We start from the raw sequence: 23,965 nt of genomic DNA on the forward strand, positions 1-23,965 counted from the left end.
CCGGTGCTGAGGTCAGTCTACGTGACTGACCAGATATTGCCTGGTACGAGACCAGCGGTACCGCCGTGGCCACCGCCGTAAACCACCACTACCATTAACCGCCATGAACTCGCCACCGGGGCAATAACGCCTTGTCTTCGGAGGAGGATATTCGCTCCTCCGGCCCCGGCACGAACCCCTACTTTGTGCCCTCTTTGCGCGTCTTTTGTATTAATTTTCCTTTCTTACTCGATGAATTCGCCGTACATTTTCGTCTCTCTTTCGCGGAAAACGGCAATAAATCGTCAGCGGGATGAATTGGTGGCGACGTCGTGCGCGATGTAGGACGAACGATGAATTACGAATTTGTTTACATTGTAATTCAATTCGATAAAAAGCAATGACAAGCAAGAAGTGTATCGCTTGCAAATTAAATTTCCAAACGTTACATTTGATGGAAATAATTTATATTGTTTATGTATTAATTATGTGTCCGGTTCACTCATAAAAACGATAATATTCTTTTTTTTAATTTATATTAGCTAATATATAATTTTATGAAGGAAAATTAGAAGTAGAATGTATTTAAAAAATTTTTATAATTAGATTTATTCAAGTTTATAAAGTAATTTTTCAACCAGAACGAAAATAGGGGAGCTGTCTATTTGTTCCGTAGTTCTGTAGTTCAGAAATGATTATCTGAAAGAATTGTTAATTTTATGATAATTTGGTAGACGTGAATAATTTATGCCGAAGTTGCCATTATTCCCGAAAAGACTGTAAATGAACCCTGAAATTGACTCCAGTCCTTCGCGGAGTTGCAACTGCAGATGGCGAACATTGCTACTTTTCTTCTATTCTTGCGTCTTGATGGACGAATTTTCCAGGCTGTTCGGCAGGAGGACGTAGGCCGTGTGAATCCCATTCGTTAACGCACAATGTCGCTTAATTTCCGAAAGCACTTGGCGCGAAAAGCCAAGCGGGTGGCAATTCAATCGTGGCGCGCGCGCTCTATGAAAATAGAGCTTAATTCGGGCTCCTCCGTGTCGACGGTGCTGGTGATGAAAACAGCAACAGCGACGACGTCGACAACGACAATGATGTCGCTTCGACGTTGTCTCGCTGCTATCCTTATTCTCACTTTGTCCTCACTTTGCACGAATCGTAAGAGAATTATGATTGCAAAAAGTTTATAATAGTCACGTGATGATAGCACCAATGATAGCACTTATTGAATTTTGGCTTATCATATTTTTATAATGATATTTGAAAATAAGAGGAAATACAAGATGTAAAAGTAAAATTTATATAAATTTTTTTTCTTTGAAAGTTTCAGCAGAACGACAATTACGGAGTGTTTACAAATATTTAATAACAATTAATATTAAAAATTATATAGTGTCGATAAATTGATTTGATACATGATTAAATTAAACTGTTCAAATAATGTTTCAATTAGATAAATTTAAAGAGAATATTAATTAAAGATTTAATTAATTTTTAAACATTTCGAATATAGATTTATTTAAAGGAAGTATCTTTGCTACATTTCGTAATATAATTCAAATATAATCTTTTTTTGCATAGATTTATACATACGTAAAAAATACATCCTTCTAAATTCTATCTCCGAGATTTTTTCGGTCTGTTAAACATTTAATTAATTCGTAATATCCCAAGAGAGACGTGCGATTTCCGGAGTACAAAGTTGCGCGATCTCAATTGAAAATCGCTCTCGCACGCTATCTCGTCGTCGCTATCGCAAAGTCGGGCGGCGAAGTCGCTCTCTTCGGGACACAGTTTACCCCTCGGTAATTTCCCCCTGGCATTGAGGAATGCGAAAGTCGGCGATTCTTCGTGTAGAAAGAGAGAGAGAGAGAGAGAGAGAGAGAGAGAGAGAGAGAGAAAAAGAGAGGAGGAAACGCGCGCGACGCAATATAAGATCGATCCTTCGACGTCACGAAAGACGAAGGAGCGTCGTCGTCGACACCGCCGTCGTCGACGCGATGCAGTCGACCGTCCACCGGATGGAAACAAAGGATAACGAGGCGCGAAAATCGCTTAACGCGATTGGCCATCGATCCGACGGGAAACTTATCTCGCTCGTCGTTGCTCACTCGCCGAGCCAATAAAGGAGAGATCCCTCGGCCTTTCCGCGGGATTAAATATCTCGGGGCAATTTACCTCTTTCGATCTCTCCCTTCCGCACCTTTCCCATCCCCCGTATCCTCTCGCCTTCGGGTTTCTTCTTCCTGGCCCTCTTTCTCTTATCCTTACCTCTAAGCGCCGACGCCCACGCCGAGATTTCACCGCGGAGAAACGATCGCCTCTCGTTCCCGACGCGATGGAAGGAGAATCCAACTGAACCGAAATCTTATCGCGCCACTCACCGTCGTTATCGAGAATAATGTAATGAAAACAGTTTCATGTTAAGACTGTCGCGAGGGGCGAATCAAATGCGCATTTCTCCGGAAAAGAAGCAAAAGACAAAATGAGTGTGTGATAATGGATTTATTTTTTGATTATAAAATGATTAAAAAAATTTAGAGATTACCGAATTAAGATTATATCACGGAAATTAATGTGATCGTTAGTCGAGAATGAATATTGTTAGTCAGGAATATAATGTTATTAGTAAACCACATTATGTATATTATGCCTCGAGAAATTAGAAAAATAATAAAACCGATACTTCTATACAAAATATTCAGGGAGTTTATCGCAAAAATTCAACGCACGAGAGGATAATTAGTCACGGTTTAAAAAATCAAAATCTGAAAATTATAAAGTAAAATTACTAGCTGCTAAAATTACCCAGCTACATTCAGGCCGTTCCGTAAAACTTGAACGAGATTCTATTAATTGCTCGATACGAGAACATCGCGTTAACATCTGAAGAACTGGCCGAGAAACCGAATTTTATCCGTTCCGTCTCATAAACCTATCGTACTCCGCAAAAGAATCGGACATTACTTACGAGATCGCCGTGATACATGTACCGGTGCCGGTCTTTTTCGAAAATCTCTCGCGCTCCGCTTGCCAGTGAATGCGGCGACTTTTTGCGAACGCAGTCGATAGTCTACGAACAATGTCAAAGTGGACTTCCTGTGTGTTGGAGTTGCAGAACCGGGACGGTAGGAAGGTAGGAGGGGGCTCGATATTCTTTGTGGTCGTTTCGCTAAGGTAGAAAGAAGCCCTCTCTCTCTCTCTCTCTCTCTCTCTCTTTCCTCTTTCTTTCTCTTCGCTGTCCGCTCCTTCGTCCAAGCGGAAAGAAACCGCACCGTCTCTTCCCACGAAAGACTAGGTCCTTCGTCCTTACGTCCACGGCATCCAATAAACCGGCAGAAATAAAAGTATCGCGCGCGCACACGGCTCCATCCGTTCGTCGGAGTATGGAACAAGGAGCGAGAACGCTTAGAAGAGCGTTTAGGTTCTTGCTTATACACCAGAAAAGAAAAACTGCCGCCGTTGCTGCTGCGGTCTCCCGGAACACCTCCCGGTGGCAGCCACCGGTGTAACTTCTCTCTCCCGTGGGTCAATGTTCCGGAACGAACTCCGTAAATATAGTTTCTTGCAAATTTCCTCGCCCATCGTCCCTCCGCCTGCTTGCTCTCCCGCTCGTTTTCCGCGTCCGCCCGCCCGCTGGCGTTTACCAAGTAATATTACACGACCGTCGAGATACGCTGCCTGCGAGCGCTTACGAGAGGCTTTTGAATAGATTTTCCGATCTATCGAACCCACCGGGAAAAACTCCCTCGATATCAACGCAATCTCCTTCCATAATACATACATAGTTTTTACGCTAATCGAGATCTGTCGAAAATGTACGGATTAATGAATACTGGAAGAAAAATTTAATTCGCTCGGTCTCTCCATTGATAAATTACATTTTCATTCAATGTTAAAAATGTTTTAAGTGTTCAGAATTCAAGCACTGATCTACATTTAAAGTTATATTTTAATATCGCGATATCGAAATATCGCTTATCTTCTTCTTTATGCGAATGTCTGCGCGTAAAACCGAGGAGAAGTTACAGGAGCCAAATCAAATGTAGTGAAAGGAAACCAGCGACGTTTGCAAGTTATTTTTTCCGAGCTTGCCGATTTTAAAAATATCTTTTGAGGAGCGTTGCGTCGATACCCTCAAGGAAGAACGGGACGAACGTGCGAGCGACTGAATGAGAACGAACAGGTAGCGTGCCGCTTGAGCTGAAGTTGTGAGTCTGCATCGCTTCGGGACGTATTTAAACGGATAAATCGGCTGCATGCAAATCCATCTGGTCTTTACCTGCAGCCACTTAAGTGATCCGCGCGATAAATCTGGTCAATCTTTCTTGTCGATATGAATCGAAGCGACATCCGTAGCAAATTAATCGACGAGCGGATGTCTGTAATTTACTGCAAAGTAATGTACAAAGTGTTCCGCGTTCGAAAAATAATGTCGAGACAAATCTCTCGACGAATTCGAGCTAATGTAGAGTCAATTTTCATTCGTTAAAATGTTTTCCGCAATTTATTGCGCAAACGCCATTGTTTTCACTTCGAAATAAGCATTACGAATGCGTCAAATATGATTTGACAATATCAATTTCGGGGTCTTGGCGCATTACGTGCGCCTTATCCGTGGATTATTTCCCGCGTGCGCGAATCTAATACGAAATACAGGAGGCATCCTGCGGATCATGATGCGGGAACGTGCGAGGATACAACGGTACGCCTCGGCATTTATCTGATCGCTAATAACACGTAGAAACGTCCGTTACGGAGATAGCACTCTCGTGAGCACGTATTCTCGCGCTCCGAGCCTTATGGGGCCAAGCCGTGGGTAACGTCGGTACGTGCCCCGTCGTATCCTGGTTTATGGGTCATCGAGTCGGACGTCGTCGCAACCAAGAAATCGCGTCGTGCAACCGCGCCATGGTGGACATCGTAAATCCCGATCGTAAAACGCGATTGCGTCATCAATTTGCTATTGTACCGATATGATTTCTTCGTGGACCACGCTCTTTTTAGCGCATTATTTTCCCCGTTTTAATGCACTTTTTCTCATCTGCCCCCGAGTCACTTTGTGCGACACACTCGATCTATTCGAAAACAGTTTAGGCAAAGCCGTATTTCGGGAACATATTTAGATAGTTTCGCTTCTAAAAGCTTCTGGAGATTAGGTAAGGCTTACTGTTGTGTGCAGAGTGCATCACCGCGAGTAACGAGGAGATTAAACCAGTCATAATATCTCTAACGTAGTCAAGTGCTTCTTCGCTTTGATCCTTTAAAGTAAAATATTGAAGCTAATCAGTTTACAAGAGCAACAGTGCTGTTACGTTAATAGTTTAGTGTGAAACCTTGTGAAAAAGAATGATCTTCAAATTATCGATACTCGTGAGTAGATCGAATTCTGATAAATAAATTTTATTATTCAAACTGTTGATACTTGATCTATATTTTTCGCACCGTGTTAAATGATAAAAAAGATCTTTTTTACCTGAATAGTAATAAATTCAATATATGTTTTTGTTTGTTTTTCTCAAAACTTGACTCTGTAAGGATTTAATAAGCGGGTAATGCTGCAAATCTTGGTGTTTAGATATTTTTTGCGCCAACTCGTAGATTTCTGAAAAAGAAAAAAGAAACGGAACACATTTACGAGAGTATTCCCAGTTGTCGGTACGCTACAATCTTTCTGCGGTATGATAGGATCCCATATATCGGTGCGAGTGTTGAAAAAGGTATAGTGAAAGTATCGCGGAAGGTGGTGTGAGTTCACACAGGCCACTGGGGTGAATGTAGAGGGTGGAGGAGGAAGCAGTGTCCAGTTATTGACCGGCGGAAGGAGGGTGTCTCAGGCGTCTCCGACGCTTTCCCCGGCAATTCTGGAACCGTCGCCTTTCGTCACCGCGGCGACTCCAAGCTCGATAAATTTCGAGGTTCACGGAATACATCAGTTTTCCTTCGTTATAGATTTCTTGATGAATACAGAGTTGCAATTATTTCTCAGCGAAAATTTCCTAGAAGACTAACTAGTTGCAAATTTTCTTAATTTCTTGGTAATTTCTTGGCCTGGGAGTGAAATTCTGTTAAAACACAAAATCCATTTGAAATTAGCTGAATAAGTTTATTTAAAGAAGAATAATGCGCGCAGAGTGAAGTGCATGCTAAGTATCATATTAAAATATAATAATATGTATATATAAAATATTCATTTGCCTATTTTCAAATTATCGAACTTCGAAATCATCGAGCGTAGTTAAATTAAAAAGCGCTTTCAAACATTTATTTATTACATTCATCGATTATTTGATATTACATATATCGAATATTTCGTTCATAAATTGATATGGGAAGCGGCTATGAAATTTTATTAACTAAAATCCCAGGATCTAATGAAAGCGACGCTCAATTAAGAGTAATTATCGCATTATGTTAAACAAAATAAAATCGCACTTGGCCTTAATACTTAACATTCTGTGTAACATAACTGGTGAAAAATTGGTTTGTGGTGAGAATCAAATGTTATATATAAGAATTAAAATAAAATTTATAGATTATTAATTAAGAAACGTCTCTGCAGTAGTGCAAATAAATTTCAAGACTAAAGCAGGATTTATTTTATATCTAGACAAACTAAGGAATTGCAATTTTCAAGGTTCATATAAAGCAATGATGATAGCAGAATTAATGCGATCAACAACGATAAAAAGTATAATTGCATTTACCTTTATTCTAACATTTATTTAAAAGAATGGTTAAAAAGAAATGGCCAATTTTTCAACACTGTCGGAATCGGTGTTGGTTACGAAATAAAAAGCGTGGAACAGATAATTTCGCGTGGCGAGTCTCGGAGCGCGTTAACGAGATACGGAAGCGCAATTTCGACGCTCTTTCATGCTTCCCGAAGCGGCCGCCACGGCCGGCTCGGTCCCTCAGGAGGGCTTCTTCCTCGTAAGGACATCCACTTTGCTCCTTTCGCAGCCGTGACGGCACCGATTGCCGGAGCTTCTTCCTTCCTTCTCGATATCCGATCCAATAATCCGATACCGAGCGGCCGTCGGAGCGTGAAATTATGGGCATTGACACGACACTGCGGACTCTCCTCCGCAAGGGGGACTTCGCTCCGGCGACGACGAGTAAGACGAGTCGTCGAGAGATCAAACTTTCTCTATCCAAGACGCATCGGATATATCGGATGTAGCATCGGGTGTAGCGCAATGTTTCTCAATCTTTTTCCAACGATCAGTATTTCCGAGTATCATAAAAATAATCACGGAACATCTAGAAATAAATGCGTATTGATTAGTGCATATTGATATAATAATATCTCTTTTAGAAATTAACGTAATTTTATCAATCATTTTAGAAAAGGAAAAGAAAGGCATTTGCTACAAAGTATTACACACGTGCAATTTTTATAGAGTATTTTCTATTGTATTTTAGCTACATTTATCTGATTTTTTGCATTAGTAGTTTTTATTTTCTAGATGCATAAAATTTCTATCCGTCAAAATACTAAATTTATTGAAAATTTTGCCAAAGTTTTAAAATAATTGAAATAATTAAACATATAGGAATGTTTAAAAAATATTTGAATACTATTGTTCTGAACACGAATTTAAAAGCACTTGCTTTAATCTCAACGGATATGAAAAAAGCATAATATCATTTTCACACTTATCTTGGGAATACTCAATTACTATTAGATGAAAAATTCGCATCAGTTGTAGGCAGTCGGCATTAACGTAGAAATGAAATATTTACTGAATATTTTTTATTCATCAGCTTCGTCCACTTAGATTACTCACAACCCGCTAATTTGCATATTCCATGTTGCTTACGTACACGTATTAACACTGAATGGACTGCATGCATCAGTCGGGCGATAAACCTAAAACATAGAGAGGTGAAAATATTTACGCGTATTTTCAAGTGCTGCAATAGCGCGTGCGTACGTGTATACGCGCATGTCTCTGTGTCCATCACACTACGAGCAAAATTGCGCATGTGTTTGTACACACGTAAACACTCATCCATACACACTGCCGCTGAAGGTCCAGCGTGAACGCAGACGCCGCGGGTACTGGAGTGGATAGGTCGGCGAGGGATGTAATAATCTGCGTCCGCATTGTCCGTCTTGCCGGGCATGGCCGAGTCCTTTGACATCTCGCGGAGTTTAATTAAACTCGAGCGTATAATAGCTCCCCAACGACGACGACGACGGCGACGATGGCGGGGAGGCAGGCAGGCAGGCAGGCAGACGAGCGAGGTGGTCCGTGGTCCGACGTCGTTGCCTACCGACGCTCGCCGACGCCGTGCTTCTCCGTGTCTGCGTGGCATTTTGCCGACCGTCGACGCCGTCGTCGGTGCCTTGGTTGTTTTGCGGGTCCCGCTGGGACATCACTCGTCCCATGGAAACGCAAAAGAATCGTCGAGAGGTCTCTCTCTCTCCCGTGTCGAGGAGATTGTCTCGATGAACCGTCGATCGAACGACGGTTGTTATTTCCGAACTAAGATGTATTTTTGGAATCGGCCTTCTTCACAGATTGAATCTTGTGGATCACAATACAATTTCAATACTGTCGATATATGAAAATGATTTCTATTTATTGTACGTGGTGAGATTGGAGAAGCGGATTTGAAAAATAACAATTTGGATTAAATTTATCTGTACATATTTATATTTTGTAATTTTGATTTGCACAATCGCCCGTGAGTCTGGAAAAACATATATTACTTTTATTCTTTCGAAATTCTATAATATAATTCGAATCCAGCATATAGATAGCAATGCACGCGTTTTTAATTATATATTTTATTTGTGAAATTGAAATGGATCTTCTAATGGTGAGACTTATGTATTTTTGTTTTAAAATAATTAAACGTTATTAGAATAGTCAATTAGCACCGGTAATAAAAATAAAAATTAGCCGGATCTTTATTAGAGCTCTTTTTCAACATATATTATCCCTATAATCTATGGACTATAATTAACATGATCTATCAGAAGACTGCATCTGAAATCTTTATTAAGACAGATTATTAAAAGAGCACGGCGGAGATGTGCGCTTTTCTTAAGACATCCTATGTAAACTTGATTTTCCTGATATTAAAATGCCTCAAAGGCGTCGATGATGCAAACGCCGCCCGTTGCACGCCATTAATTTCGCACGGAAACCCTCTCTTCTTCCGGTTATATGCGCGAGCGAAAGATCAAGGACGAGGACGGTCGGTCGCCCGTCTCTACGCCCAAGAAAGCAGCCAGGTATTTTAATTAGCGCAAGTACGTCGTTTCATATTTGTACAGGACGAGAGTGCTTTGGTGCTGCGCGACGTAATGAATATTAATTCGCGGGAGACGCTCTCTCTATTCCGCCCACGCTTTCAGAAATAGAGAAGAATGGCGCGAAAAAAGCCTTCAAGCCGGCTGAAGCGATCGCCCTTTTTTCCCCTTGCCTCTTCGAGATTATTGCTATTCTCTTCTTCCGTCTTCGCCGCTTAATAATTCAGATTGCGCGGACATTTTGCCGCTGCCGACTGCTCTCGTCTCTTACCGGTCTTTACCTAAATGAGCGAGACAATGTAAAAATGGACAAACGCGTCCCAACGGACGACTGATGCAGTAATCGGCTTAATGCTCAAGGAAAAAGAATGCTGTGATGTATAATGTAGCAATAACACAAGGATAAAATTAGCGAGAATAAAAATGTAAAGTAGGAAAAGTTACATCGGTTGAACAGAACATTAGCAAATAGGAAACGTTCAACAATAAAGTAGACATTCAAAGTAGATTATGTAATTATTAGATGTTACAATAATGCGATAATAAAATCGTCCACGTAAGGAAAGCGCCAGACGCGATGGGAAAAGGCGGGAAAGTTAATAAAACACTAGGTAGGAAATAGAAGTCACGGTTGGCAATAAAATTACACAATTTTGCGTTTGTCTCAGCGCGATACGACATGAAGATAAGGCAAGACGGCAGAAATAGGAAGAAATGCAGAAATATTTGAAAGAATGTAGTTTGAGGCTTAACGAAGGGGAGGAAAGAGAAATAAAAATGCAACATTGTAGTAATAAAGTCGCGACAATTTTATAATATTAGCGTAACGTAGTAATGGAGAGACAGAACAACAGAAACGGTGCGTAAGGGGAAAAGGCAGGAATGGGAGGGGGGAAAAAACATGGAAGGCAAAACGGTCCACGAAACAATGTAAAAATGACTAAACATGCTCGACGAGCGAGCAACGTAGTAATTAGCTTAAAATTCGAGGAAACGAAGGTAGCAGCTTCCGCTGAAACACATAGCACGTTGTGGTATAATATAATAATGCAATTGTAAAATCGGAAATGAGAAAAATGCAGGAAGAAAAAACGATATGGAATACATGTTCATTGAATAAAAGTGCGAAAGAAAGAGATAATATAATGCTTTAACAACAATGAAGTACTCGACATAATAAAAGCGTGCGAAATGGTACATCGAGGGAAACTTGGAAAATGAAAAAAAAAAGAGGATTAATAAGATAGAAAGGCCGTGCAATTTCGCGCAACCAGCTTTCCGCGGAACGGTGGTGCTCCACGAACATTCTTTAGGTGTTCCGCAAAATTTTCGCTGAAAAGTGGATTTTTCCATAATTTCAGTTATTTCAACTTTAACTTCTACATTTATTTTTGCACTTTTTTTTTGTCATTCTAATGTAAAGGCGCGGGCTAGTATAATAAAAAATAAAAAACACGTATTTCTATATGATTGCTTCTTATTTTATGTGTTTCTTTTTTCTCTGTTGAATATTAATAACATTGATGGAATAAATGTACAGCACACGCTTTTATTCATAATCATTTTACCCATTTTTCTCAAGAATGTATTCTTGTTTCAAAAAAGACTGAAAAGAGCACGTAGTTTCAGATAAAAGCCATAAAAATAGAACACGTGGCAATAAAGTCGCGAGGATTCTGCAACATTACCGCGATGTCGTAATGGAGAGACAGAGCGAGCGTAGAATAATGGTAAACGAGAGAAACGGGTGCGAAGTGGGATAAAGAGAAGAAAAGGGTAGCGAAGAGGAGAGAACGAGAAGGGCGCGCAGCGCGAAACGGACAATCGCGAGCGAGAAAGAAGAAGAGATACAGTCGCGAAGGGCGGTTTAGGGATGTACGGTGCGGACGGAGGGAAACATCGCCCTTACGCAAACTATGCGCTCACTCGAAAGATCGTTTCAAGGTTTACGGAAGGCGTATAATCCCGTTTATCGTCCTCGTAAATCCGGGGATATATACTCCTCGGCGTTCGTCGCCCACCCCCACAACCGGTCGTCTCCCCCCCGCGCGCATCCCTCCGCCACCCATCTTTCGTGTGTAGGGAAACCTGGGTGGTGCTTTAATCCCTTTCCATTTTACGAGCGCCTTTTACGAGCGCGCCTTGCAGGTCCGCTTGTGCCGATATGCAGGTTTTGGAAACGAGCGGGTTACCTTCCGGCGGCCTCGAGCACCGGGTGTCTCAGAAATTGGTCATGCCAGATAAATGTTACCTTGTGATTTAGCGCAATTTTCCTTCAAATTTTCAAAATTCTTCTTACCGAGACCGGAGAGTATCAAAGTTTCCATTACATTAACGTGAAGTAAAGCTTGTTTTGATAAATATCTTATTTGACTCTTGATTCTCGAAATATTTGATATTAAAATAGAAAAAATATTACGTTAGAAGAATCTTGAGTAAAATAAAAACAAAGTTTTGTGAAAGATAGTAAAATTTTATTTTTGTGTGTTTTTTTTTTGCAAATTTCTAAGCATCGAAGAAATGCGATTTTCAATTTTCCTTGCGAACCACCCAGTGTATGTGCAAGCCGGGGCGTATCCTGCATCGTCCGCAGAACTACCGCGGTGGGATAAAATTGTCCGCCTGTATATCACGAAAATTGCGCACGAAAACAACAACGGTGCTGTGTGCCCCGTCGTAAAGGGGACGGCGACGCGATTCGATTCTTCGTTTTCGTTGCGTAGGAGCAGCAAATGGGATTTAGCGAATGCGATTCCGTCGTACTGCGCTACTCTTTAGAATGTACTTTATACGATAATCCACAACGTTGTGTAACCTTCGCATAAAACGGTACACGATCTAACGATAAAGGTTCGACACTGATTACATATATTGATTACACATAGAACGTATTTAATAAACGTGTTTTGAGTGCACTTGATATATCAATTGTGCAAAATAGATTTTTCTCGTATTGGTATTTGTATTGTACTTGTACAATATTGCAACGGAAATTAATTACATAAGTATTTATAATACTTAAAAAATCAGTTTACCAATATTTTAATTTATTTGTAATATCGAAAATCAGAGAGAATGCAAAATGAAAAGAATATGAAAGATAAATATTGGCAATGAATAGTAGATATTATTGTGAACACCTTTGTTCGGGATTACAAAAATTTCCCTCTTTTTTTCACTCGACATCAAAGAAATGCTTAAGCGACCGCTTTTACTTCTTCTTAGAAATATGGAAGCTGACAATAAGAAAGATTTTGCATCGTCACCATTCCGCAAATGATCAGAAATTGAATGGAGAATCGCGGAAAGGCAAAAGACAGCCGGATAAGTTGCGGCGGTAAAACGGGAAATAAATTTTCTGCCGATAAAGTCTGCCGATATGAAGGCTGATATGTTCGCGAGATGTGTGTGCTCTTTTGCACTTACTATTACACTTGTTGTCTGTTGAATTCTATGAAATTTCAAGTAAAAAGAAAAAATGAAATCCCCTAGAAGTGCAATAAATCGTATACGTATCGTTTACAATATCATGCATTTTTGAAAACATGGATTTGTATCTGATATTTATATCGCAATGTATATCAGATAAATGTACGGGGTGGGTATTCGCGAAGCGAATATAAAACGCTGATATTCGCGAAGAAAAGAGCAAGATTTATGAAAGAATTTATGTCGATTGAAGTTTAAAATTCGCCCAATGTATTTATCAGAAAAATAAAATACATTTTGATGCGTTGAATTGATAAAATTTCATATTCAAAGGAAGACTGCTACTTTATTAAATATCAGTTTTATGAAAAAGGAAGATGTATTTTTGAGACTCGTGAATAAATTTGCGCTATAATCAGTTTATAAGATTATCGAATTGAAGAGCCGATATATTTTTCCAGTTCTTTATTTACGCATGGATCTTGCAAAATTAAGAGAAATTAAAATTTAATCAAGTCACCGCTTGCCGAAGACAATGTAAAATTTAAACTCGCTAGGAAGTTATGTTTAAAATTGTCTGAAACTGTCGTATCTGAAGCATATACTCAGATATGTTTGACATTTTTTTCAGTTGTTTTTGGCACATAAAAGTTTTATGCAAAATATAATTTATATCTCTCGCAAAGATGTTAACCGACACGTTCTTCCTGCACGTAAAGCGCAAATAATGCTCTCGGCATGTATCATATACAACATGTGTCAATGCAGGACTGACATAAGATGCATCACGCGCACAGCCGGTTTCTACGAGAGTCGTAAAATCCGTCGTCGCACACTCTGAAGAAAATCACGCTTACCTGTGCGTACCTACTCGTTCGTGCCGCTCTCGTAAACGCGTAAAGCGAACACGCGTGAGAGAGAGAGAGAGAGAGAGAGAGAGAGAGAGAGAGAGAGAGAGAAAGAGGAGAGACCCACTGAGTTAGTGGAACACGAAAGTAGAAAGGGAGATGCTCGGCGCGAGGGTGGAAGTAGCAACGCGCGAGGGGGCTGCAAGGTGAAACGGGTCGACAAGGACGCGCACGGGGGCATATAGTACATGTGAGCTGACGAAGAGAGAAGAACACGGAAGGTCGAGAAGGGAGAGAAGAGAGTAGAGAGACGAGGTAGAGACAGAGAGAGAGACAGAGGCGGTGGTTGTATGTCGAGGGCTTGCAATCCCTCCCTCCGGCCTCTCTTCTCCCTCGCGTAGGGGGTTGGCGAGGGGCAGGGGTGGCGAAACTATGCGAAGAATGTGCAATTAGTGAACAGAGCATGAGGTGGAGTCGGGGGTGAGGGTCGGTGCGGGGGACTAGGGATGGTACGGGTCCCGGAAAGGGAGTGAGTGCACGGGGCGCGGGGAGTTGCCGGCGGATCCTGGTATGGTGGTGCCATGCCGGCGAACAGTCTCTCTCTCTCTCTCTCTCTCTCTCTTGCTCGCTCACTCGCTCGTTCTCGCTTTCTCGGTGTGTCAGTGGCGATGTTGAGGATGGTAGTGGTGGCTGTAGCGCCGAAGAAAATGGAAAGAAAGGAAGATGGATGGAATGGCGCCCAGGGATGATAAGAAGAAGAGCGGACTGGGTTGCGGGGTTTGCCCGGTGGTAGTAGTAGAGTGGTAGTAGTAGGGGTTTGTCGAGGTCGTCAGGGTGGGGGTCACCGTGTCAAGATGCGAGAGGATCCTCCTTCTGGCGCAAGGACACTTATCGACTTCCCAGCCTGTCTCATTCCCTTGCTAGTTCTCCCCTCGAAAGTATACACGCCCATATAGCTTTTTAAGGTGCCTTTCAGGCCACGCGGGAGTATCTCGGCTTTCTCGTTCTTTGCGCGATCAGATAGTTGACGACTTCCTTCGATCCTCTTACGAATGTTTCAGGAAACTTTTTTGTATTATTTCTTTCGAGAAAAAAGTTCTCGAAATAACGAGTTCTAAAACTGTAACATATCGAAGCGTTGACTGGAGAGCACGGCGTAAATGATATAACGAGTCATACATTTTAAACATGTAATTATTTACTTGTAGAATTTCACGCTATTATTCAAATTCCATTTTAAGATAAACTTTTGATATTTTTTTCCATTTTTTTTTAACTAAAAAAGTGCTTTTTTACAATTATCATATTTACTTGGATTTTATATTAAGTATAACAATTTTTTTTTTATACCACTTTTATAACTCACAATTTCTTCGAAACTTTTCCAGAATCATTATGATAGTAAAATGTTTGGAGGTATCCAATTTTTTTAGAATGTGAAACATCATAATTATACAGTTTGTAAAACATTTTAAATTTTAGAAAGATTAGTGTTCACCATTCTCAAAAGTATCGGAGAAAACTTAGACAAAAGATAAGTATTTCTGGTGACCGAGTCAATGTGAACGGAGCGTAGCAAGCCCTTTTCGGACGCTTATCCCTCGAGGTCGACCGCGGTGTGTTTGGTAATCGCTAATTGACCAAACGAGCTTAAACGCACTTCGCCGGTTGAAGGACCGGCACGAGGCGCACTGTTTGTGAACCATCGATTAGCGACGGTGCTTCGTGGTAAAGTCCAGGATACCCCGAGGACCACTGGTGAGCCTCTCGGGCCCTCGACATGTCAAAAGCGATCCCTCTCGACGACGTCAACCGAGCACCAAGGTCGTTCGAGCGAGTGCCCTCCGTTATTGCAGCTCGTAGCTGCACAATTTGCGGCTCTGTTCCATAACATAGAGACGCATAGAAATAGAGCTGTTGAGACGACGACGACGACGATGGGAATTATACAAACACTCGAGGAAACATGAATCTCCTTCGTGGAGTTCTTCATCAGTTAATGATTATATTTATACTCTAATTGATAAAATCTAGTGTTAAAGCAAATAAAAAATAGTAATTATCTTGAAATAAAGTTAATTAAAGTTGATGATTGTATTAGCTTACAATTATTTATATATGACATAATAATTATCAAATAGATATTTATTATTATAAAACATGTAATTATGTAATTATGAAAAACTTGCATTAATCGGGCTTCATCCCATATTTTCAAATCAAGGGCTTTGTAAATCTTGTATTAATTGACGGTTTAATGTCGATTAAACGAATAAAAGATAAAGGATACTAATAATAGATCGCGAATGTATCGCTTTGCGAAACTATTCTTGGCATTATTCCTCTCCTCCTTTCTCAAGAAGGATGATACTCGAGTTTCGCGGGATGTAATTGCAGGCTATGCTCTCTTCCGCCTCCATGTAATTTTACAAAAGGACCCGGCGTGACCGCGCGTTTCTCCGCTACATAGTAACTCAGCAGATACAAATCTAACGGCCGGTGATTTATATCGGAGCACCGCGTTTAACGATGATCACTAAATCTAATATAGTTAATGAGCGCCGGCTGCACGCTGGCCTTTATAGCTGCATCATTTACGAAACGATGTATTTATGACGTTACGCCGCTTCGAAATCGCTTGCCCATCTATATTGCAAAGTACTTATGATTTATACCAATGATGACAAATGCAAAGCAGTAAATCAATAACAATTCAGGTGCAATTAGTCTTGTAAAAAAATATTGCGATTCAAGCTAATAATCAGATATACAATTTGATTTTTTAAGTGTCGCTTGTGTGCGCTAATAGATTGGGAATAAAAAAGGATGCAAATTATATTTATAAGTGGATAATTTTGTATAATCGTTGTACGTTCGGGAAAGAATCATTTTTTAGCTCAGCGAGACGCGAGCCACGGCTATTTAGTATACGAGCTGGTTTTCCTGAAGCATCGTCTAAAACCGGTAGAATGCAAACAGAAACGTTGAATCGTTGGATCCTCCATTCAATGAGAAACCGCGTGTTGCTTTACTAACGAGCTTGTAATAGGACATATTTCTTCCGCGTAAGTTTCTTCGCTGTCATTTCCAATCAGCCGGTAATAATGCTCGGGGGCCTCCTCAAATAACGTTACGCGTGCGCAACAAACTGTATCTTCTTACTCGTGACTGTAGATAGTTCGTACACTTTGCTATAAATGAGCGAGCGTGGAAGAGAGCGCGAAAAAGAGAGAGAGAGAGAGAAAAAAGCGGGGAAGAGGGAGAAAGAGATATCTCTTCTCGTGCTCGTTTCGAGTTCGCAATCATAATGGCCCTTCTTGTTAAATTGAGCATCAGCCAAGTGATTTACGTTGATTGCTCGTCGCGTCGCGCATCAAGCAGTCTCTTTCCCTCCCTCTACTTGTCCGTTCCTCTGTCCCTTTCTTTTTGCCCTCTCTCTCCCCTTCAACTGCTCTTACCCTACTCACCTTGTACATCCGATGTCGATCGCTGATCTCTTCGATCTCATCTACATGATCGATCTTCGCTTCGGTACGAAGTGGAGAAGAAGTGCCCGGGGCACGGCTCTTACATGTTCTCCTTTTCTGTCCTCGTCATCCGACGCTTCTCCCTTTGTGAAAAAAGGGCCTTACCGTCTTCGATAATAAATTGCTTCTAAGCTTGCACCGATAGACGAAATTGTCTTCGCTAATAACAAACATCGAGAATGAAAACACTTAATTATCGGCATTAGACTGTATAAAGCGGCATATTAAAATTATATCACGGAAATTAATTGTGTCAAAGGCAAATATTTCTTAGGATTAAGAAAATAAAATTTTGTTATTGATTTTATCTCTCTCTCTTTCTCTTTCAAACTAATTTAATTTTTATAACTAAGAATTTAAAATTGATTAAAAAATATTTTTGAACACTGCAACGCAAACATACTGAATATTTTATATCATTATTATTTTATTATCACCGAATTCGGCATTTTATATATAATTGCGCCATTCATCAATTAGATGAATATACCGATAATTTTCATATTTTAAAAGACTATGAAACTAGGAGGATCAATCTTTCAGATTGGAGTGAAATATTCAAAAGCGCTTAACGCTATCCGAGCAAAGTCGGAGGCACGGAGCACGCGATGATTCGTACATTGACCAATCTGACGCGAGACAGGAAAAGTCAAATAAACCAGCTCTTCTTTGTAGTCGATGGCGTACTCTGGAGATACCTAAGCCGGCATAACCGACCCCCTACGAAGAATGTTCGGCCTTCAAAAACAGAGAAGGAACGCGGCCGGCGGTGGCGCATGGTTCATAGCGGGCCATTTAACGGTCTTTGCGAAATTGAGTCATCACGCGGTTCCCCTGGAATCTCGAATATTTTCCTCCCGATGCTTCAGCATCTCCGTACCACCTTCCTCCTGCCCCTCTTCCACCCCTCTTCGTGCCCTCTTCCGCAGACTCCTGCACATCTCTCCCTTCTCCCGCCTCGCGTTAATCCGACGAAGACAGCACACTGTCGTAGATCCTCGTGGCCGCCGCCAGGATCTCGCAGCTTCCTGCGGAAGATTTTCGCGGATGTCCGAATTTTCGTGACCGAGGAAACGTAAATTTGGAAGCGCGCACCGCCTGAGACGCTGCCTGAATTTTCTTTCGTCTCTATATCTTATTCCGCGTATAACTTTTCCGCAATGTAGAAAAGAAGATTGAAATGTAAGATATAATTTTTTTCTCTGAAAATCACGTGTTTAATTTTATAAATTTGCGTGGATTATTGATTGTATTTAAAAGAGACTTTTTCTCAGTTCATAATTCTTCTTAAAATCGCAGATTAGTAATTCGAACGACGTTTTTCAAAAATAATGCAAATAACACTCTAGCTGCACACCGAGCTGCTCATTTGTTACAAAGTTCTGCATGCCTGGAGTATTTTTGCGCGGTCTCTACTCTGTATTTTTAGCCTCGCAATAATCGTTACAGTCACGATCTGCCGTCATCAGCGACGTAAATAAGAGCACATTGATTGCGCGCTTATATTACGAACAATGTCTATACACTCGACGAACTTTTGCAGCGACGCAGGAACAACGTTCGTCGCCGGCCGCTATTTGTAGAGCTCGCGACGCGCGAAGACGAATGCCCGTAATTTACGACACGATTTGCAATGCAAAAAAGCGACGGATGGAGATTCGGCGTTGTCGTTTCATTTCGCCTCCGTGTTTGTCCTCGACATATTGCGCCGCTCCCTCGCTCGGGTAACGATGAATCATTTAGCGAGCCGTGTTCACCACCGCCGACTCTTAATCGAGTCTTTCCGCAGGAAGCAAGACGGTAATCTCTCTCCGAAACTTTCCGCGAAACTTGGGGATTTATCGGGGAAATAATTTATTTGCCTTACGGCGTGAGCGGCGGGCGGTTGTGTCGCGTCGTGCCAGGACACTCACGATTTTCAGCCCCTTCTGTTCTCCGTCAAAGTACTTTGATAGTCGATATAATCGGCAATTAATGTCGTGATGTCACTTTCCTGTACTTGATCGAACGTCGCTGTGGTTGTCTAATGAAAAATATCCAAACATTGATGTGTGGTATAATTTTTAACGATACCACAACTCGACACTTAAGGTCGATGATGTGAAAATTCTCAACTGAACATCTTGTAAGAAAAAGAACTCGAACATCGTTCACTGCAATCAACGTGCGATCACAAAGTTACAATTTTTCACGCTGTCGTTAAATTTCCAGACGTCTAACATTACACGACTTGTGAGTTTATCCATCGGGGATCGAAGTGCTTTGGCGTGATTCTGCTTACCGTACGGCCAAATGTTATTTCAATTACGACACGTTTGATGTCGTCTGGCGCCGGTTTTACGGTCACCGACGACCGTAAAACCTTAACGGCTGTGAAATCTAAGCGGCGATAAGGTGGCGCATAGAGGACCGTTTACACGGTCCAATCGGCCGGAAATCAATTCATCTGCGAACTCCCCCGCGCTCGGTTACGACGGCAACTCCTTTGTTTCATCGAATGGTTACGTCGCATTTGTCATCGCATATTGACCATTCAGCACTGCACTACGTACCACAGACGCGGTTAACATAATGGCCATTCCGCAGCTAAACTCCGGTCAGAGAAGAATAGTTCGAAAAGAGGTCTTCCGGCTTCTGTTTGCCAGAGAAAACTCCGTTCGAAAACATTGGATTCTATAAATAGCTACTTAATTGGAGTAATTTAATATTTATAATCATTTTTATATAACAAAGCTAATAAAATTTGAAGTGTACAACATCGTATATTTAAAACATAGCGAAGTAACTGTGTGAAAAAGCTCTTGATATTTTCTTTTTAAAAAGATAAAAAATAGGAAAAATAATGTTGATATGCAATTTGTTCGATTTTTATATTAATATTTTATTGGAAAACTTATACATATCTAAGATATTTCCTCTCTTTTCCCTTATAATTTTATATTATACTTTTTGCGCGAAACGCGTCGAACATTTAAACTGTTTCTTTATACTTTGACTTGTTGATTTGTCGATCGCCGCAGTTTCATGCTACATTTTTCGTAACTCAGTGCATAGTCCACAGGAAAACCAAATATTCCATCCTTTCTCTCTCTAATTTTATCTAACGCACTATGTGTATGCGCGCGGTGCATTGTTGTATAAAAAAATGGAATGGAGCGCGCAAATGGAATATTCGTGTTGTTAAACCCAGTGGAGGCCGTTCGGTTTTCATCGAACGCGATGAAACCTGAATGCGCCCCCGCTCATTCGAATCGATTCCCGGTTCTTTTCACCATTCCGAAATCGGCCGTCTCTCGTTATCGGCAGTTTCGAGCGGTTTATATTCGCGTGTAACCGGGCGAATCGAGTGAAAGCATTCGGTTTCTTTCTCATCTCGTCCCATCTCGCGGAACGTTTCTCCCGCCTCTTTCCCGTTTCGCTTCCCGCTCGTTTCGGCTCATTACGATTTATTATGCTCGTTATCGTTCCGCGTCGCGAGTTACACGACCGCGTAACTTCGCGCGGATATCCACTGGATTGAGTCGCCAAACGACGCTTTAAAATGCCGTTCCGTACGTGCTTTCACATGTACTCCCGCGCTAATTAGGATTTATGACGAGCGCGCTTTATCACCTGCTAAATTTAGCTGCGAATTTTACGCAAAATTCTTTTCGCGCACACATCGGTTAAAGCTGCTTTTTTTTCACGCAATCACGTAAATTGTTCGCGGTTTAGAGTTCCCTGCAATGTCGAGGCAATCTATGCTATCGGTGATCAGATTATCGACCACTTAAATATTTATTTTGCGAAATTATTTATCACTTTAATTGACCGCTTCAGTGATTTAAAAAAATATATAGAAATTAATATTTTTATGAGTATTGATATGTATGTATCTTTGTAAATATTGTGTCATATTACAATTTATATTATCATGTTTTACTATGTTTTATGTAAATAGCGAGTGAAAACGATTAAAGTAAGAGAAATATAAAATATTCGCGAGCACAAATAATCTCAAAAATTAACGTGCGCGCACAGATGTACAAACAAGTTATTCTAATTATAAAATTATATTGTTTATTTGACTCATTACATAAATTATGTAAAAATAATAACAGCTACAAAATTGATATCACATATTGAGTTACGATAATATAGTGAAACCAAAGAGGACAAAGTCTGACGAGATAAATCGTGGCTTTCAGACCAGTTTAAAATGCAATCGCTTGAATTAAATACGTCGATGATTGGTTCAATTCTACCGTAAAGCGCATTTTATCTGGCACTTCTGCGAGGCAGCCTCTCAAAGCCTATTTCGAGCGGTTGTTCGAGGGTTTGTTTGAATCCGTCCGATCTGCTTCTCGTCAATTCTAGAAGGAATTCCCGCATCCGAGACCCGCGAGAATGCAATCTTCGTCACGAAGCTTTCATTTCCCAGGACCAATTCTGACTCTTCAGCGGACTCCGCGATTGTTTGTTTCCATTTCTACGTGAAAATCAGAATTTATTGAAGCGTCCAGATATTTTTCGTAAAATGATTCGAAAGACGGGAACAGACAGCGGGAGAGAGAGATAAGTTTAAAGGAGAGTTTGAACATGGCCAGATAGTATTTGCGGAGTTCTGCGAAAGCTCACTCAACTTGACAAGTCGTTGATTGCTGTTAATTATAGAAGAACTAATTTGATAAAACACTTCAAGCCGTTTGCTTCGGTCTTTAAAGCAATAAGATTTATTTCAGTACTATTTCATATTATATATACTGAAAAATTAGTGCACTACATCAATAATGAAATTATAGATAAAAATGAATAACGAGAACAAAATAACGATATAAAAAGAAAACAACAAAATTACATTTTTTATGTAAAGAGAAAGACAATTAAATTGCCCATTTTATAATTACTTTTTACTAAAAGAAACAAAATATTTTATTCAGTAATGTAATTTTAATTCTTATTTTGAAAATATTTTGCATAATATAACATTTTATTTAAACAGAAAGTTTATTTAAAAACTGTTAAATTAATTTTTTCCATATGTAGATGCTTCTTTTCTTTTTGCAAAAAGCTGCTACGACTGATTACACAAATTATTTTATTAGCTTATTTTAGTCGATTAAATTGTGCATCGGAAAAGAAAAACTTAATCTACATGCACATGATAATTTCATGTTGCAGGTCGCAACGAGCTGATCGCCCGTTATATCAAATTGAGGACCGGTAAGACGAGAACGCGAAAACAAGTATCTTCACACATACAAGTTCTCGCGAGAAGAAAACTCCGGGAAATACAGGCGAAACTTAAAGTGGTGAGTATATTCTAACTTGTATGTTTTCCAATCAGCGTTTAGTATGACACCGTATTATTTCTCTTAATGCTTTCCGACGTCACGTGAAATTCATCTATTGACATTACATATCTGGATCGAATCTCTTGCCTCTTTCGTGGAGGGACAATCAACCCGTTCTTCTTCTTTTTTTTCAACGACTTGTTTAAAATTTATTTGTAAATGTAACATGCTGTAACTACTTTGATAATTTATTTCGATAAATCGCAGCCATTTAATATGATATATTATTATGATAATGAAATGCGAAACGAACACGATTGTGTGATCACTTATTTAACAATATTGTAATATGTTTAATGACACATCGTGTCGTTTGATACTGAATGAAATATTGCACGTGCCGTGTTGATACGTCGAATTAAATTTGAATCCGACGAGTGGCAGATTTTTATTTCTCTCCGAAGTGCAGTTGATATACTGAAACCTCGATTATCCGAATTTATTAGGAAATACGATATTCCAATAATCGAATGGTTACATTTTAAAAGATTATTTACTACGTATAATATTCTATTACGGGGTGAAATAATGAAATAAAACAAGAAATTCCACCAAAAAAATCACGATTAACAGATTACTTCACATTAACTTTTCAAAAATCGCGTATTTTTTTAAATCTTAAAGATTGAGAAGAGATATTATATATACAGGAAGAAAGACGCATACGAAAATGAAAGCTAATTTGATTTCACGTAATATTTTATTTCTGATGAAAAAAAAATGTGAAGAAGAGAATATGCAGATTCGTAACTCGAGAGTTCCTGCTTCTGAAGGATTTGTATTTTTTTATTGGACAATCTTTTACAAACGATCGAAGCGATCGTTTGATCGATTGAAATACTCAATATTGCGGTAATCGAGGTTCACCTTTGTATTTTGGTATTGCAATTCGCCTTTTGCAGAATCCTGCGTCGGACAGCAGCAGTGGTAATATTAAATCGCGATCGACGATGTGCGAGCATTAACGGGCGATGGCCGTTGCGGAATCATTTTCGATGAGTGGGAGGGAATACACATATCGAGAGAAGCATTGCCGCGGGATAAATCACGCGTAAAAATGAACCCAGCCCGTTTAATCAACAGCTGAATTATTAAAGCGATTCGCGAACAATTGCGCGCCGGTTAATAAATCAAAGCACGGCGGTGCAATCGGTGGTGCTTCCATTTTGCCGATGGGTAGTGAAATTGCGAGAGACAGAAGGCATGAGAGAAAGAGAGAGAAAAAGAGAGAGAGAGGAACAAAGAGTATTGTTTATACAGAAACGGTCAATATTCGGAATAGAAAAGAGTGGAAAAACAAGCCGAGCGTGTAAATTAACCGTGCGATTGCATACAACACTCCGGTAAAACTCTCGTTCGAAGAAAAAAACTTTCATTTAATCGACGATGATAAACCGAAATTTTTTTCGGATATTCCGTGTAATTTAGACGCTATTACCAAATAGTTAAAAGGCTTAATATAATTTATCAAAAGCATTTAATTCCCCCCGGCCGATAGATATGATTAATTAATTATCATGTAAATCTGTTACTTGTTTCTCCGATGTTTGTCCAATTAGTGAAATTCAGCGCAGGATT

At 40.2% G+C, this 23,965-nt stretch overlaps 1 protein-coding gene across 11 annotated transcripts in view; it reads left to right on the plus strand.

The window, feature by feature from the left end:
- The window catches only part of sd (TEA domain transcription factor 1 homolog scalloped), a 198,314-nt gene that overhangs the window by 161,610 nt on the left and 12,739 nt on the right, over positions 1-23,965 (plus strand). For all 11 annotated transcript variants that reach the window (XM_012373732.2, XM_012373730.2, XM_012373731.2 and 8 more), the window contains one exon: positions 22,215-22,345. In XM_012373732.2, the coding sequence (XP_012229155.1) occupies positions 22,215-22,345 (131 nt within the window). The remainder of the gene's footprint in view (positions 1-22,214; positions 22,346-23,965) is intronic.

The sequence above is a fragment of the Linepithema humile genome, chromosome 5 (assembly GCF_040581485.1).
Source record: "Linepithema humile isolate Giens D197 chromosome 5, Lhum_UNIL_v1.0, whole genome shotgun sequence".
In the NCBI taxonomy this organism is placed as follows: Eukaryota; Metazoa; Arthropoda; class Insecta; order Hymenoptera; family Formicidae; genus Linepithema; species Linepithema humile.